This window comes from Pleurodeles waltl, chromosome 7 (assembly GCF_031143425.1).
Source record: "Pleurodeles waltl isolate 20211129_DDA chromosome 7, aPleWal1.hap1.20221129, whole genome shotgun sequence".
In the NCBI taxonomy this organism is placed as follows: domain Eukaryota; kingdom Metazoa; phylum Chordata; class Amphibia; order Caudata; family Salamandridae; genus Pleurodeles; species Pleurodeles waltl.
The window spans coordinates 800569010-800587751 of NC_090446.1; the positions used below are offsets into that span (position 1 = coordinate 800569010).

Sequence of the window (18742 nt, forward strand, 5' to 3'; positions counted from 1 at the left end):
TGGCCTCCTGTATAGTGAGCCTAAGGTTCCTGAGCCGGGGTCAGCTCGTATGCTGGTGGTACCCCAGGACTTCAGGACCTTCCTACTGGGTTTGGCTCATGATGTGCCTTTGGCAGGACATCTAGGGCAGGACAAGACCTATAAGAGGCTTGTCTCCCACTTTTACTGGCCCTTGATGAACAAGCAGTCGGCTGCTTATTGTAGATCTTGTCAGACTTGTCAGGCAAGTGGCAAGAGTGGGGGGAAATGCAAAGCTCCCCTCCAACCTTTACCGGTAGTCAGTACTCCCTTTGAAAGGGTAGGAATTGACATTGTGGGGCCTCTGGATCCCAAGACAGCCATGGGCAACAGGTTCATCCTGGTCTTGGTGGACCACGCCACACGGTACCCAGAAGCTATTCCTCTAAGGACGGTCACTGCCCCCGTGGTGGGACGTGCCTTGATGGGGGTTTTTACCCGCATGGGGTTCCCCAAGGAGGTCGTATCTGATAGAGGTACAAACTTCATATCCACTTATATGAAGTCTCTGTGGAAGGTGTGTGGGGTAACCTACAAGTTCACCACCCCTTACCACCCCCAAAGTAATGGTCTGGTTGAGAGATTCAACCGCACCTTGAAAGGCATGATTCAGGGCCTGTCAGAGCCCTTGAGGCGTAAGTGGGACGTCCTCTTGCCATGCCTTCTGTTCGCTTACAGGGAGGTGCCTCAAAAGGGACTTGGCTTTAGCCCCTTTGAGCTCATCTATGGCCACCCTGTGAGGGGACCGCTCAGTCTGGTGAAGGAGGCTTTGGAGGAAGCTCCTAGTAAACCACCCAGGATGTATTTAGCTACATGCTGGCACTAAGAAACCAGACTGCCCGCTTCAGGAGTCTCGCTCAGGAGAACCTTGAAGCAAGCCAGGAGGATATGAAACGGTGGTACGACCAGAATGCCACTCTGGTTGAGTTTCAGCCTGGGCAAAAAGTGTGGGTCATGGCACCAGTGGAGCCTAGGGCTCTCCAAGATAAGTGGACTGGGCCTTTTGAGGTGGTGGAAAGAAAGAGTGAAGTCACCTATCTGGTAGACTTGCAATCCCCCAGGAACCCCTTAAGGGTCCTACATGTCAACCGCCTCAAACCACACTTTGAGCGAACTGAGCTATCCATGCTCCTAGCGACAGATGACGGGGTGGAGGAAGAGAGTGAGCCTCTTCCTGACCTCCTGTCTGCAGGAGAGAAAGATGGGTCTGTGGAGGGAGTGATCCTCTCCCCCTCCCTGACTGAGGAACAGCAGAGGGACTGTCGCCACGTGCTGGGACAGTTCGCCTCACTGTTTTCCCTGATCCCAGGAGTCACACACCTGTGCACACATGATGTGGACACTGGGGACAGTACACCTGTTAAACATAAGGTTTACAGGGTGACTGACAGGGTGAGGGCTTGCATTAAGGAGGAAGTCTCCAAAATGTTAGCCCTAAGGGTTATTGAGCACTCCAGCAGTCCTTGGGCCAGCCCAGTGGTCTTGGTCCCAAAGGCTACTGCTCCTGGTGCCACTCCAGAACTTAGGTTCTGTGTGGACTACCGGGGTCTCAATGCGGTCAGCAAGACTGACGCACACCCCATCCCCCGAGCTGATGAGCTCATTGATCGGTTAGGAGCTGCCAAGTACCTCAGTACGTTTGATTTAACATCTGGGTACTGGCAGATTGCCTTAACTGAAGGGGCAAAGGAGAGGTCAGCATTCTCTACCCCAGATGGGCACTTCCACTTCAATGTGATGCCCTTTGGGATGAAGAATGCCCCTGCCACCTTTCAGAGGTTGGTCAACCAGGTGTTGGCAGGACTGGATGAGTTCAGTGCCGCCTACCTGGATGACATTGCTGTGTTTAGTTCCACATGGGAGGAACACCTGCAACACCTCTGGAGAGTGTTAGAGGCCCTGCAGAAGGCAGGCCTCACTATTAAGGCGAGCAAGTGCCAAATAGGGCAGGGTTCTGTTGTGTACTTAGGACACCAGGTGGGGAGTGGCCAGGTGGCACCCCTACAGCCTAAGATTGACACGATCCTGGCTTGGGAGCCTCCCAAGACCCAGACTGAAGTGAGAGCCTTTTTAGGTCTCACAGGATACTACCGGAGGTTTGTTAAGGGATATGGTACCATTGTTACCCCCTTAACTGAGTTGACTTCTAAGAAGCAACCCAAGAAAGTGATCTGGACAGAGGCTTGCCAGAACGCTTTTGATGCCCTGAAGGTTGCCATGTGCACAGCACCTGTGCTGAAGGCACCTGACTACTCCACGGAGTTTGTTGTGCAAACAGACGCCTCAGAGCATGGTATTGGAGCAGTACTCTCACAGCTGAATGAAGAGGGCCTAGATCAACCCGTAGCCTTCATTAGCAGGAGGTTACTACCCAGGGAACGTAGGTGGAGTGCCATAGAACGTGAAGCGTTTGCTGTGGTCTGGGCACTGAAGAAGCTAAGACCCTACTTGTTTGGGACTCACTTCCGAGTTCAGACCGACCACAGACCCCTCAGATGGTTAATGCAGATGAGGGGTGAGAATCCAAAACTGTTGAGGTGGTCCATTTCCCTACAGGGGATGGACTTTACGGTGGAACATCGACCCGGTACAGAGCACGCCAATGCTGATGGTCTGTCCAGGTTCTTCCGCCTTAGTGATGAGAACTCCCATGAGGTTGGGTAGTTGCTCCCCACTTTTAGCTGGGGGGGACACGTGTTAGACTTTTCATCCTTGGCGTGGTCTCCCTTAACTTTTTGCCTCTGTTCCCCAGGTTGTTGATGTGTGCTGGACTCTGATTTTACTGTTTTTGTTACTCTGGGCACTTTACCACTGCTAACCAGTGCTAAAGTGCAAGTGCTCCTGTTTAAATTGTATGTAAGTGGTTTATCCATGATTGGCATATTTGAATTACTAGTAAGTCCCTAGTAAGGTGCACTAGAGGTGCCAGGGCCTGTAAATCAAATGCTACTAGTGGGCCTGCAGCACTGGTTGTGCCACCCACATAAGTAGCTCTGTAATCATGTCTCAGACCTGCCACTGCAGTGTCTGTATGTGTATTTTTACACTATAAATTCGACTTGGCAAGTGTACCCACTTGCCAGGTCTAAACCTTCCCTTTCCTTACATGTAAGGCACCCCTAAGGTAGGCCCTAGGTAGCCCCAAGGGCAGGGTGCAGTGTATGGATAAGGTAGGACATATAGTAATGTGGTTTATATGTCCTAACAGTGAAATACTACCAATTTCGTTTTCACTGTTGCAAGGTCTGTCTCTCTCATAGGATAATATGGGGGCTACCTTTAAATATGATTAAAGTGTAGATTCCCCTAGAGAGTAGATGGACATGTGGAGTTTGGGATCCCTGAACTCACAATTTAAAAATACATCTTTTAGTAAAGTTGATTTTAAGATTGTGAGTTTGGAAATGCCACTTTTAGAAAGTGAGCATTTTCTTGCTTAAACCATTCTGTGACTCTGCCTTGTTTGTGGATTCCCTGTCTGGGTCAGTTTGACAGTTGGGTTGTTTTTCACCTCACACCAGACAGTGACACAAAGGGAGCTGGGGTGTAATCTGCATTTCCTGATTAGCCATCTCTGCTAGGAGGGAGGGGTGGAGTGGTCACTCTCATCTGAAAGGACTGTGCCTGCCTCTGACAATGCTGTCTCCAACCCCCTGGTGTGTGTCTGAGGCCTTGCCTGGGCAAGGCAGGATTTCACAAGAAGGTGTGAGTCCCCTTTGAAGGAAGGTGACTTCAAAGACTAAAATGGGTATAAGAAGGGCACCCAAACTTACAAACTTTAGAAACACTTCTGGAACCAAGAGGAACCTCTGCCTGGAGAAGAGCTGATAGCTGAGGAAAACGTGCTGCCCTGCCTGTGACTGTGCTTTGTGGAGCTTTCCTGCAGTGCTGCTTCTGCCAGAGTAAGAGGGCAAAGACTGGACTTTGTGTGCCTTCCATCTTGAAGAAGAAATCTCCAAGGGCTTGATGTAGAGCTTGCCTCCTGTTGTTGAAGTCTCAGGGATAGCAAAGACTTCTTCCTGCCAGCACCTGGAGTCTCTGGAGAGACCCCTACTCTGCTCTGTGGTGCCCTTCCAGTTCCTGGGACCCTGAAAGGAGAGGCTGGCAGCCTAAGGACAAAAATACACGCACCGAGCGCCGTGCGGAGAAAAGATCGACGCGAATCCGATCGCGGCTGAGAAAACGACGCGACGCCGGCTCCGCAGCTGAGAAACGACGCCGCAGGAAACGCGACCGGAGAATCGACGCCCGTAGCAGGAGAAACGACGCGCAGCATCGCTGACGAAGGCTGAGAGATCGCAACCTGCGCCGCGGGACTTTCGGACCGTCGCGTGGCTGGCTTTTTCGACGCGCATCGCCGTGCCGAGTTGTTTTCGACGCATATAACCGTGCAGGGTTATTTTCGACGCACACCGCCCGTGCGGGGTTATTTTTGACGCAAACCAGGTACATTTACACGCTAGCAGCGCTAGTGTGTTGTTACAACTACCTAAAGACTCTTTTTATTTTAAACCTTTAAAAAATCATAACTTGACTTGTGTATGTTGGATTTTTGTCGTTTTGGTCTTGTTTTGTCTAGATAAATATTTCCTATTTTTCTAAACTGGTGTTGTGTCATTTTGTAGTGTTTTCATTAAGTTACTGTGTGTGTTAGTACAAATACTTTACGCCCAGCACTCTGAGGTTAAGCCTACTGCTCTGCCAAGCTACCAAGGGGGTAAGCAGGGGTTAGCTGAGGGTGATTCTCTTTTATCCTAACTAGAGTGAGGGTCCTTGCTTGAACAGGGGGTAACCTGACTGTCAACCAGAGACCCCATTTCTAACAAGTGGCAGATGAAAACTGAACATTACATCACCCACCATAGTGTCTAGGAATGCCAACCTGCCAGGACAACTGTCAGCGCTTGCCCCACCACAAGTATCACATCCATGAAAAATATACAGATGAACTCCAGACAACAGCCCTTTTAGAGGTATGTGGATAAAAAAAACATCACAGTGTCATGCAGGTAATGATGATGTGTAAAACTATTGTGACCACTCTGTTCAATACTCAGCAAATGGCTAAAATTGGATCCCCAAACATCCACACATCCACACACTCAGCACTGTGGAGGTACAGTCACCATCTCCCACTGATATCCAGCCCAGTCTAGCTAATATCACAGTGCAACATGTACTTGAGAGTAATTGGAAGTAGAGCTGTATTAGCTGGGTCCTGGAGTCAACTTCATCCCCCTCATTTTCTCCATCACTTTCATTCATCCCCTGAGATCCCACAGGTGGCAGTTCAGCATCCTCCTCTTCCAGTAGTGGAACATGTTTCCTCAGAGCCAAATTATGGAGCTTGCAGTAGGCCTCTACAATCTGACACACCTTGTCAGGGGCATAGCACACTGATCCACCGGACATGTGCAAGCAGCAGAATATGGCCTTCAGGCGCCCAGTAGTCCACTCAATCACCCTTCTTGTGCAATCATGGGCATCATTGTACCGGTTTTCTGCATCTGTCCTGGGATTTCTCACAGGTGTCAGGATCCACTGCATGTTTGGATATTCTGAATCACCTGGGAAGAGGGCTAAAATTTAGATCAAAACACACTTTACAGCAATGCCAACAAGCTGACAGCCATGTATGACTGGAAATCTGTGTCACACACCCACCTATTTACCAGGATGTCTAACCTGCAGTTTTGTCATTATGTGTGGCACACTGCTGTTCCTTAGTATGTAGGCATGATGGACAGATCCATGGAATTGTGAAGCCACTTGTGAAATATACTGATCTGCAAGACAGACCAACTGCACATTCAGTGAGTGGTAGTTTTTGCGATTCCTGCACACCTGTTCATAGGCTCTGGGGGGAATTAGGGGTATGTGGGTGCCAGCTATGGCACCAATCACATGTAATATGTTGACAATGGCATAATAATTTACTTTGACAGTATTAAGATCAGAGCTTTGGGGAAACTGGATGTAACTCTGCATGTGTCGTAAGAAGTCACGCAGGAAATTAGTAAGGATGTTGCTGAACGTTGGCTGTGACACACCGGATGCCATGCCCATTATCACCTGAAATGACCCAGTTGCAAAGAATTGTAGGACTGATAGCACCTGCAATGTTGGAGGGATGGCATATGGGTTTCTTATTGCAGGCATGAGTTCAGTCTCCAATTGGGCACACAGCTCACGGATTGTGTTACGGTTCAGATAAAAGTTATGATTATGTGGTGCTTCTTCATGGTAGCCAGATCAACCAGGGCTCTGTAGACAGATGGAGCCCTCACTCTCCACATGGGTTGGGAGCTATGGGGAAAAAAAGGTAGATAAATGTTGTGTGGGTCTAATTACTCACCATTCACCTTTCACATCCATTGCATGTGAATTCCACACACACTACACAGTATCAGATCCGAAGCAGGATCAAACCCAGAATGGGCAATGTGTCGTGATTGCTATGGAAGGGACATTCAACAGTATAGGCATACTTGCAATCATGATATGGGTATGGGCATTTGTCATGCCACCTCTAGCTCCCTGACGTAGACAAAATGGCGCCGTATAAACTGCCCCTGTCCACTTTGGGTAAACGTTTTGTTCATAAAATGGCAGCTTGCAGTCATAAAGGTCGTGGAGAGTAGGAAGTGACATCAATCTGCTGCGTATGTCATCATGGCGCTAGACGTTTTTTTTACCTCCATGCAATTGCTCATTGGTTAACATTGTTGTCTTTGGGAAACAGGGGCCAATCAAGATCACCGTCGGCTGTGACCGTGCACACCACCGCAGCCTACACTGCCATTTTGGGTTGCCTATGCCACTTGACTCCTGCACCTCACAGTGTGTGCTGCTGTGTCCTGACTCAGGTCCTGGAAATGACACGGGCTACAGGGGAAAGGGCCCCAGCCTTCACATTGGTGGAGTTGCAGAAGCTGGTGGATGGGGTCTTACACCTGTACGCAAAGCTGTGTGGGCGACCGGAGGACCAGGTGAGTGGTATTCATGCGTTCTAGGAATGTGTGCCAATGCATCGGAGGGTTGTGCACGGGACTGACCAATGTGGGAATGGATAGGTGTAGTGTGCCAGGGCGTATGTGTGTTGGCTCATGAATGACAGTAAGTTTGCATGGTAAATTAGCAGGTGCTGTTGTATCCCATGTGTTAATGGTGCACCTTCACTCACAGCTACATTTTCCTCTGTGTGTTGCATGCAGGTTAGCACCCATCAGAAGAAGGGATACTGGTGAGCCATCGCCAAAGAAGTGCAGACCCTGGGGGTCTACTGCTGGTGGAGCACCCACTGCAGGAAGCGTTGGGAGGACCTGAGATGCTGGGCACGGAAGGTCGCTGAGGCCCAGCTGAGGACGGCCTCCCAATGAGGAAGGGGTGCTTGTCGGACCATGACCCCTCTAATAGCCAGATGGGTGTTTGAAGGCAGCACAGCAGCCACAAGGGGGTGAGTACCACCACTGTTCAAATTGCTTTTTGTGAAGTATAGTTGGGTGCAAAAGGGGGGCTGGCAAGTAGTGGCTGGGTAATACCCAGGTGTGTCCATGCAGGCGTCCCCCTCTCCATCAGTGGTATTGTGATTTTTGCTTAGAAGGGGTGGGTATGTTGCCATGTAACATGTCCCATGGTTGGGCTAGTGGGTCTGATGTATGTCCTCTGGAGATGGACACATTGTGGTGGAACAGCATCCCTCTCCATTGGGCCAACTCAATCTATTTGGAAATTTAGGGAATGAATGGTCATGTATTTGACCACTAAAGTGTAGGTAGGTCAGTGTAGTGTGGGAGCCAGATGACCAATGATCAGGTACCTACCATGATGTAGGGGTGATGTTGAGGGATAGTGTCTTGGATGGATGAGAGTGCATTTGTGCCATCATGCCATTCAATCAGGCACTGACTGCCTACTTCCTTTTCTTTCCAACCCCCCTCTGTGTTCTTGTGTCCTTGTGTGCATTAGCATCATCTGACAAAGGAGCAAAGGCACTGGTGAGTTGGGATGCTGCTGCCCACGGGACCCAGGAGGCTGAGAACACCGACGCCGAGGGGACCAGTGGGATGGAGGGCAAGGAGAGCACTACAGGGGAGGCAACTACCACTGCAGGTAGGGACTCTGACAGCGCCTCCCATGACAGCTCCCTGATGGTGGTGGACCCTTCTGGGACCACCGGATCTACAAAATTTTCCGCCACCCCTGTATCAGCACCACCCTGCAAGTAGCTACCCCCGAGTTGTCTGTGCCCGCTCACCCAGCCCCAGCCAGTCCTGCTGCCCTCAATGAGGAGGCAATTGACCTGAGCACCATCTCTGTAGGGCAGACAACCAACGTGAATGCCATCCAGGGGCTAGCAACCCAGATGCAGCAATGCAATGTCTACCTGGAAGGCTTTCATGGTGCCATGTTTGGCCTACGGAGATCTTTTCAGGCTCTGGCCTCCTCTTTGACGGCAGCCGGTGTCCCTGGTTCTTCCGTCTCCCCTCCCACCTCCTCTGCTCCTTCCAGCACCCCACTCCCTTCACCCATCCCAAGCACCTATACAGACAAGCATGCACCCAAGACAACACACAAGAAACTCAAAGAGGAACACAGGCACCACACGTCCCACCACAAGCAGGCACACACCCAACATCCAAGTGCAAACATGATAACATCCACTTTCCCCACTGTGTCTCCCACCCCTTCCTCCCTGTCTGTCAACTCACAATGTACACCCACATGCTCTGCACCCTCAGTCACTGCTACTGCCACCATTCTCACAGTCACCACAACTGCTGACATCCACTCATGCACCCCAGACACCACACCCGCATCCACCACAACAACTTTCACAGACACTTGCTGCACACTCACCAGACCTGCAGACACCCTCACAACATCCATCTACACTAGCTGCCTGTCTACCTCCCTTGTTCCCACCCCTTCTACCAGTACACGCAAACACACACATATAAACACAACAGCCATCCACCAAACATCAGCAGACGAAAAATGCACCTGCATCCACTGACAGCACGCCTACACCACATACTTTCACTTCGTCTACCTCCACTCCGAAATCTGTCCACAAAACCCCTCCATCTACATCTAAGAAGCTTTTTCTTTCCCGTGTGGGCCTTTTTGAACCCACTGTCCCACCCCGTCTTGTCCCTAAATGCTCCCTTGGCCTCACCAAATCCACTCCTTCCTCATCAGGATCCTCACCTGTCCTCCCTTCAAATACCACGCCCCTTCACCAGGGAGAAAAAGAACACGTAAGAGGCCTGATCCCACCCCCCGGTCCAAGCCCACTACCACTCTTTTCCAGGGAATGCCCAAAACCCCTCCTACTCCGAAAGCTAAGCCAAGGAACACCCCTCCCAAGCCTGAGTCCCCACCTCTGCCACCACCTACCCCTGCTCCCTGAGGTGCCTGCCTGCCCAATTGATTCCCCTTCCCTGTGGAGGCCATGGTCATGGTAGGAGTCAAGAGGGAGCCTTGTGTGCCCAACGGGACAATTTGAGTGGACTGGCCCATGGCCTTGTCTGTACTTATTTTTCTGCCTCCAGTTTCTGGATTTATATATCTGGCCAACAGGCATGTTGGTGCAATATTGACACGTAGTCCTGAGTTTTAATGTGGGAGAGTGGTGTACACAGGTATGTGCTTTGTATTTTCTTTCAGTGCATGTGTCAGGTGATGTCTACCTGTACAGATTGTGTACCTAGTTTTGGAGGAGTGTATGTGTTGGGGTGTTGGTGGTGAGGGTGTCAGTGTGCATGTGTGTGGGTGTGGTGGTGTGTGAGTGGGATGCGTGTGGCATGTGGGTGTGTAATGTCCCCTTCCCTCCCTTGTGTGCTAGGCGGCTGAACTCACTGTTGTCGTCTTCGTCTGTGGTCACGGTCCTGGAGGAATGTCGCAAGGATCAGCACTGGGAATATTTCCAGTTCACGCTCCATGCCAACGTCGCCATCGTCTGTGTCCATACGGTGAGTGTTTCCTGATGTACAGCTCACTTCTGCCAGGCTTTGTGAGGCAGTGGTTCCACCCTGGAAATCTTGGCAGTGTGGTGTGTCGTAATACAGAGGGCAGGAAGGGCCTTTCCACCGGCCTGAAGATGGCCCCCGCTATCGACAGCGGCTCTCCCGCTATGGTGGTAGCAGCAGTAAAGTGGCCGGTCTGCTCACATTTTCCGGTCGGTCCGGACCACCACCCTGTCAGCAGTCGCACGTCCGCCGGCAGAGCGGTCCAAAACCACCAAACTCATAATGAGCACCCAAGTGCTCCTTTTATGTTTTTGAACCACTCATTGTTCAGGATTGTCTAGTGATTGTAGATCATGTGTATGGAGGTAACTCAGGTACAAGGTTTTACAACTGTATTTCATTCATTTGAGTGTTTTATTAGATTTGTGTGATGTTTCTGTTTGACTACTGTAGTTAGTGTGGCAAATCTGCCTTTCTTCGTGGTCTCCTCAGATTTTGCACATTTCTAAGGACCCTTTTTTGCTGGTATCATGACTGTACATCCTGGCAATGCCATTCAGTGCCATAGCGTGTGTGTGTGCTATGTCCATAAAACTATACACATGCCACTGCTATTTTCAGCCCAGCTTACATGTACATATGTATATGCCACGTTTGGTTAAAGTAATAATTTTGTTACAAATGCATGTCTCATTACATTTTATATATTTTGTTTATAGCAAGATATATGTACTATCACAGAGGTTGCCAAGAAAGCATGCAATCTAAATGACACTTTATGTTTTAGAAGAGGCCAGGACAATATAAACCTAATGCTTTCTTCCCATATCTGTCCTGCAAGTGGTAATGATGGAGACATTCTCACAGACAGTTTTGTTTGCCCAGAGTTGGCTAATTGAGCAACTTATGAATAAATATGCTAGTGTTTAAAGTGCTTGGCAGTTTGGGTTGGGCTGTTTTGACTGGAGTAGGGAATAGGCTGATTTGAATATTGATGGGTCCAAACTAAGGTGTCACAGTATGCAAAATAACGATGGTTTGGGATGCAGCCACAAGTAATTAATGGTTGAAATTAAGCCAAGCATTCCATCCATCACTTTTTGCATACTTTATTGAGTGCCCTCAGTGAGATAGGTATGCCCATACATGGTTCCTAAACACACTCTGCCACTGGAGCCAAGCTATATCTGGCTGAGTAGCTGTAAGAAGAGGAAAATTGATCCTGGGTTGTTTGTGTTCCGGTTCACGGAGGACATTACTTGCCTTTTCAAGCTGGACTGATCCAATTGCAGCCGAGTCAAGACTGATTTTCATATTGCCGGGTGGAAGCTGAGGTGGCATGGTTTGCAAAATAAGGATGGATTGGGATGCAGACCCCAGTAATTACCAGTGGCTGACATTAATTCATTCAACCCATCCATCACTCTGTTTACACTTTGGCCTTTAGATAAAGCTTGTGGGTCTGGGGTGGGTTAGCAAGCCCGGATAATAAAAGACTATGGGCATGATTATGATGTTGACGGATGGAATACTCCGTCACATGCATGATGGATATTTCGTCCTCTGCACTACGAGTTCCATAGGATCTAATGGAATTGTAACTTGTTGGATAGGATATCTGTCACGTTTATGACAGAGTAATCCCGTCCACCAATATCGTAATCAAGCCCTATATGTTTAGACCATAAAAAATGTTTAAATTTCAAAACTATGGATTACCTTACCTGCATCCTCTTCCGTACAGCTGAATTCTAGAAATTTAAAGAGAGCTTTCAGTTTCTAGGCTAAAGCATCTGGATAGTCCAACTGCATTAGACTAGATACTATGGGTTTTTCAACTCTGGAAGTCCAAGATCATTTGTGAAACTTTGTTAATACCATCCAATATGTCTGTAGGCGATACCTAGCCGTAGCCAAGAACCCTGATTCTGAGGAGCAGACATCCTGTCTGTCCATTGATACATCTTTTGCATCAGCTATATTAGCATACCAGCCATCATGATTCTGCAGCCTACTTTACCTCCTTTCTCACCTCTCTTCCAAAATACCAAAGTGAATTGTGAAAAGCAATGATTGGAAGAGGTCCATTGGACTTCGAGAGCTGACATTTTCCAATTCCTTTAGTAAGTAACTATCCATTCCTACTTGGGTTATTTTTTAACCCAGTACTTTCAGTAGGCCTTAATTCCAACCTGTATGCTGGTTAGCAATTGTCTAAATGTCTATGGCCTGTGAAGAGATTCCAAGCCCCATCTGTTTAACCAATCCTGGAAAATCCATACACGCCAGTGCCACTATCTTAATGGCCATCACAGGCACAGTTAAAACCCAGCTCTCTCATGTTACCATTGAATACATGACCAAGTATCACAATCGGGTGAGAAGGAAAAGCTACTCTCCAACTAACACAGAAAACTAATATACCCAAAAGGCATAGTCTTGCACCATTTACTAGACCTTTTAATCCCCAAACCAGCCATGCACTAAGGTACATGTCTGTAACAGCAGGATCCACAGGACTGACGGGGATTCCGTTTTTCCCTGATCTGTTCAGACTTAGGAAACATCTGATAATGTTAAAGGTGAGTTTGCAGATATTTCCCACCACCTAGGACACTAAATATCTGACCTTCAATGAAAAGAAGGCTTTCCAACCCTCCTGGACTCACTCTTTAGCTTGATCTATCTGTCAAAGCCACTCTCAAAGTATGTGGTATGAAGATTGAGACTAGTCACCATAGAACACTGTCATCAATGTTGCAATAGAGATAGAATGTGCAGCCAGGGTTCTTATTTCATTTAGAATAAAATCCTCAAATAATACCTCAAAATATATCACAGCACTTCAGAAATTGGTTTATTCATTTGGGATTAGGGTTTCCCCACTAGCGTAATAAATACTAGCTTGTTAGGTTAAAACAAAGTTCTGAGATAATTTCTGGTCAACCTCTGGTGGCAATCGCACAACCAGCATCTGGTCCCCCAGGGAAATGTATGTCAATTAATACCAATCAACATTAAAGTTAAGAAACCAGTGCAGCTAATTTTCCAAACTAATATTGAAAAATAATGAAACATATAATAACCAAAAAACATGCAAATGATCAAAATCAGATGAGGAGCTTCAGAGAAACAGATCCGTAAGGTTTTAGGGCCCAGAGTACCAAGAAACCTAGAAGCACCACTTGTAAGGCACAGTTTGTGGTTTACCAGAACATAGGTGGAGAAGCGTGGCTCAATGGTTAGAGCGGCAGACCCTGATGCAGAAATCTGGCCCGGGACCAGGGTTCAACTCCTGCCTCAGTGGGTCTTGGGCTCAATTTCCTTGGTCCTAGGTATTATGCATTGTTTTTGTGAGAAATTGAATTATTAGCTGAAAGGGTGGAAGCTCCAGTCAAAAAATAAACACAGTTCTTTTCAGGGTGCACCACAAAATGCACCAAATTAATTGGTGCTTAGCCCTCTGATAGCTTGGCACAAAAGCAATCAGGCTAAACTAAGAGACAGTAAGTAAAGTGTATTTATGAAGCACTCAAGCTGTAATAAAGTTAAAAACACAGCACAACAAACATCTGAAAACAATTAAAAAAAATAGTTATTTTTAAGAAATAAAATAACATCAAAATGGCAAAAATCCAAACTGGAGAGCTGGAGATATTAGTTTTTTAGGTGAAATAGCTCTAAAAAGCACAAAGATCCACTCACACTTTTCTGGTCATTCTAGACCGGGAGAAAGTCACAAATTCAGTCCAATCAAGATGGAGTCTGGGTTGTCTACCCAGACCAGATTAGCTCCACTAAAGAGTGATATTCTCAAGCCCAGCATGAAGGGTGCTGTTGGCTTTGGCGGGGATCATGCGAAGAGCCTGTTGAGAGTTCTGGGTGGTCATTGCTGTTGCACAAGGAGCCGGTCTTCGCTAGAGTTTCACAAGAGTGTGGCTGTCGATGTGAAGTGCAGTTCTTGCCTTGCTGGTCACTATGGACAGTTGGGTTCAGCATGAAGAGCAAGTGCACTGGATTTTCGCACTTCCAGACATTGTGGGTGCTTGATTCTCAATGTGAAGACGTCACTTTGTGGTTGCAAGGGGCCCACAACTTCTGTAACCTTACCTTTTCTTTAGGGGGAGTTCTGACTGATGCCAGCCAATGGTCAAAGACGTGGGGACATCTCTTGGGGTCAGGATTCACTCCAGCAGAGGCCAGCAGCAAAGCTTAGGCAGGTCCAGGGAGTGATTGTCATTTGGGCAGTTGCAGTGAGGCCTCTGAAAATTTGCTGTGTCCGAGTAGCTCAAAGAGGAAGCCAACCAATTGGACTCAAGAAGAGAAAGGCATAGCTGGTCATGGCAGAAAATGATAACTTTCTAAAAGTGATTTTTTAAAATTGTAATTTAAAATCTGGCTTTACCATTAAAGAGGATTTTAAATTACAGTTTACTTTAGTGTAAACATAATTTCTCCCTGGGTTCAGGTGGTACAATGTACAATAAAATTACAAGGAAATTAAATGTGCCAATCTGGAGTAGTCCAACTTTACCATGTTTTAAGGAGTGAGCAAAAATGCTTTAGTACTGCTTAGTAGGGGTATAGTGCACAGAGTACTAATACCAACAAAAATGAGTTCAGCAAAGAAAAATGGTGAAGGAAAAGGTTTTGGTACAATACCACCAAGAGGGTATCACATCTAACAGTTTTCAATTGGGGGTTGAAGTAATCCAGATTCAGACCAGATTCAGGTCACTACGCTAGTTTGTTGTTGTTGACTAGAAGGAGGATTGTTGCCTTGGTCGGGCTATCTTTCAAATAGCTGCTATATATCCTGGTCCGCATGAGTTGGAGGCAGTCTTTAAGTCACCGAATCTCAAAAGCTGGGGAGATTTTCCAATAGATATGGGAACTGTGGGTGTATTGATGAACTTTGAAGTCGCCTTCAGTGAATAGTTTTGAGTAAACCTTCAACAGACCTCATGCCGTCTTCTTCATTATGCCTAGGCAAAATGTGGAGCCAAATCGTGTCAGCAGGATGCCAGCATGAGCAGACTTCTGGGCCTAAATAGAAAGTCAGACTAGCACATGAGAATGTAAATTAGACGTACTTTAAAGCTGTTCATTGTCATTCTTGTTTGACACATTTAAATGTCATCAACATATTTACAAAGTTTATTTCGCTTTTTTATTTTACACACTTTAAATGACACCTGTATGTTTTGTTTCCGATCCCACAACAGGGCCCTCAAGACCGGTGCCTTCGCCAGCTAATTCAAATACATTTCCTCTAAGAAATCCACCAAAATCCTTACAAAAGCCATTCACTTTGGGAGCCAGCAGTGCACATGCAGAAAGGTTTGTCTTGTCTCACTACCCGCAAAGCCTAAATTTGTATTTTTACAAAATAATCTGATTCTTATTCCATGAAGTGCATTTGTCGAATATGCCAGTTTATTGATCTGGATTCTACTTTTGAGGGTTCTTTTCAGATTTTGAGATTGTGGGAACTATACTCTGACATTCAGGGTTTCGCAGGAAACTTAAAGATATGGGCTACATTTTGTACTTTGGCCCTTATCTAGAGTTTGACAGAAAGGATAGCATGTCAAAACCTTGCAGATATCCCGCTCTGTGTATGCTATAATGTACTTAAAATATGGTGGACGGGACATCAACCTCATTTGTGACAGAACATCCTGTCTGCCAAACTGTAAATAAAGCTCTTAGGGCTAAATGTACGAAGATCCGGTTTTGAGACTCGCAATTTGCAAGTCGTAAAACCGGATGTACAACAGTGTCAATGACTCTGTTTGCGATTCGCAATGCGGTTGCAAATGACCTACCGCATGAAATTTCATGAGCTAGGTCACAATTTGCGACCCCATTCTGAGTGACGGCACTTACAGGGATGGTGGCCTGCAAGGGACAGCAGACCACCATGTCTGTGACTGCTTTTAAATAAAGCAGTATTTTTTTTTTTAAATGCAGCCCGTTTTCCTTAAAGGAAAACAGAATGCATTTTGAACACAAAAATGAAAAGTTTTTTTTTCATTTTTTCAGAGCAGGCAGTGGTCAGTGGGACCACTGCCTGCTCTGAAAAGTTTTTTTCTCATGCATTCACAAAGGGGAAGGGGTCCCATTAGGAACCCTTCCCTTTTGCGAATGGGTTAGCACCAATTTGAGACTGGTGCTAACTGTGATTGTTTTGTGACCGCATTTGCGGTCACAAAACAATCGTACATTGGACTGAGACTCGCAATTAGTAAGGGAACGCCCCTTCCTAATTGCGAATCGCACACCTTTTTGCGATTCGGTAAATAGATTACTGAATCTCAAAATAGGGTCTGTGCATACCAAAATGTTTTTTCCTGTCGCAAACAGTCTGATTCTGCGAATTGGGCCTTTTGCGACAGGAAAAATGGTACGTACATCTGACCCTTAGTCAAATAAACACAGAAATATCCTGTTTCCTTATGTCAAACTTGCATATAAACTGGCTGAGACATGAGGTTAATATAATGGTTTCTAGTTACGAATTGTTGAGAAATACTACTAAGGAAGTACTTAAATGATTGAAATGAAGCACACATAACAAATTAGATTTGCTATCAAACTGCATAGAGCACATGTTGTCTCATTTTTTGTCCAGGGTGAATCAAGTATCCTTTTGAAGGTATGTTAGTGCACTTCTTGTAGTTTGTAAAAGCTTCGGAAGATGGATTGCATATATAGCAATCTGCATGAATGACAAATAGCAGAGGAGACAATTTCAAAACCTTCATATGATTGTGTAAAGGCCAGTCAGTCAAAATGTTTATTTCAGATGACGTATCCATAAAATTCACAAATAAAACATAATTATAAATAACATCACACTAATGTAAAAATACAGATATCCCAACATCCTTTATCAACATGTTTCCAAATGTTTATTATTATTGTTTTCTTTAAAATGCAAATGTAAGTAAAAAGTAAGGAATCCTTTAAGCAGGCAGTAAAAATTGCAAATTGGCAAAAGTAATCGGGACAGCAGTGTTGAATTTACAATATTCAGCATATTCTCCTGAGTGCCATAGTTATAATCAAACAAACATTTTGACAGCCATTTTGCCCAGCCATAAGAGAAATTGGATTACTGGTTGAGGGGGTTGAAACACTGTTCAGAAAGCAACCACAAACCTTGCCAGAAAGAAAAGCAGGCAAATACCAAATGTACTGGTGCCGAACCCTTTGGAAGCTTGGCACAATGCTGTCAGGCTTAAATTAGAGGCAATGTGTAGAGCATGTATGGAGCACTTCAAATAGTAATACCGTGAAAACAACACAACACGAGGGAAATCCCACACACATTTAGAAAAGTATAATTTTTTAATAAATTATTTGACACCCAAATGACAAAAAATTATTTAGTAGAACAGGAGATATGCAATTTTAAAGGTTTAATAGAAATCAGCCTCTAAGAAGCTAAATGTGCCAACCGTGGTTATCTGTGTGTGATAGACTAAATCCAAGTTACAAGTTCAGGCCACATACGGGGAGTGTGGGCTGGACACAGGACTGAATTCAGTCTACTGACAAAGTACCTAGTGACCTGGGCATTGAGATAAAAGTTCTTTCATCAAGCTATACGGGTTGGCATCGAGATGGGCTAGCAGCAGCAGAGTCGATGAAGCCGTTGACTGGAGCTTGCAATGCAAGTTCTGGCATTGAAGTGGATGAAGCTGCTGGGGCAGAGAGTACTTGCATTAAGATGCATCCACATCATGGCAAGATGTGTCCACATTGAGCCAAGATGTGTTGGGTGGGGCAGGTTGTAATAGTTTAGCTGTATCATGCTCAGTCGATATTTGCAAATCTATCAAACAGAGGCTGTGGTGCGCGATCCTGCATCAAGATGTGGGAAGCTGCATCAAAGTCGAAGAAGCCTTTGAACAGGAGGGCAGTTGATTTACGCTAGGGGATTCCATGAAGTACTGGGTTGTCACTGGCAGGCTGGAATCAACGGGGCATTTCACAGCAGCAGAAGAGTCTTTGTGCATCAGCAGTAGGCATTGTGCAGCAAAGAAGTCCTTGGTCAGCATGACAGTCTTCACAGTAGGCCAATCCTTCTTTCTGGCAGGGTCCACAGGTCCAGACATGAACTGCAAAAGCCGGGTCTGAGGGTCCACTATCTATACTTGTGGCTCACCTTGAAGTGGGAAATGTTTCTAGAGTTCTCCCCCTACAGAGCTGTCTGGAATTCCCTTCCTCCCTATCCTGGCCACAGCTTGTCTGGGGGCACAAAAGACTAGTGGGAAATCCTTTGTGAATTTGCTGAAGCAGTGTCTTTGTGATGTGGAGGTGTGGTGGGTGACAGCTCCTCCCCCTCATCCTGACAGAGATGGACCCTCCTACCAACAGCTTTACCTCTTTGTCTCACTGTCTGTGAATAATCTGCAAAGACCGTTTGACAGCTACACCTAGTCATGTGACCCAGGATACAGGCACCAAATGGCTGGGCCAAGAAAATGCCAACTTTCTAATAGTGTTTTTTTTTCAGAATTGTGACTTAGAATACAACTTCACCATTAAAGCAGTTTTTAGATTGTAATTCTTTACGGGTGAAATTCAACTTTCCTACCTGCTCCCAATTGAACATTTTGACTTATTTAATGGAATAAGGTCACCCAATTTTGTCCCTGCCCTAACACATGTTCAAAGGACTACCTATGTGGGTGACACAATACGTTCTGCAGGCCCACTAGCAACATGTAATTTAAGGGCCTTGG

General features: G+C 46.3%; 1 protein-coding gene across 1 annotated transcript in view; it reads left to right on the top strand.

The window, feature by feature from the left end:
• LOC138246964 (lymphocyte cytosolic protein 2-like) overlaps positions 1–18742 on the top strand; it is a 98856-nt gene that overhangs the window by 17037 nt on the left and 63077 nt on the right. The window contains exon 3 of the mRNA XM_069201713.1: positions 15215–15329. Within this exon, the coding sequence (XP_069057814.1) occupies positions 15215–15329 (115 nt within the window). The remainder of the gene's footprint in view (positions 1–15214; positions 15330–18742) is intronic.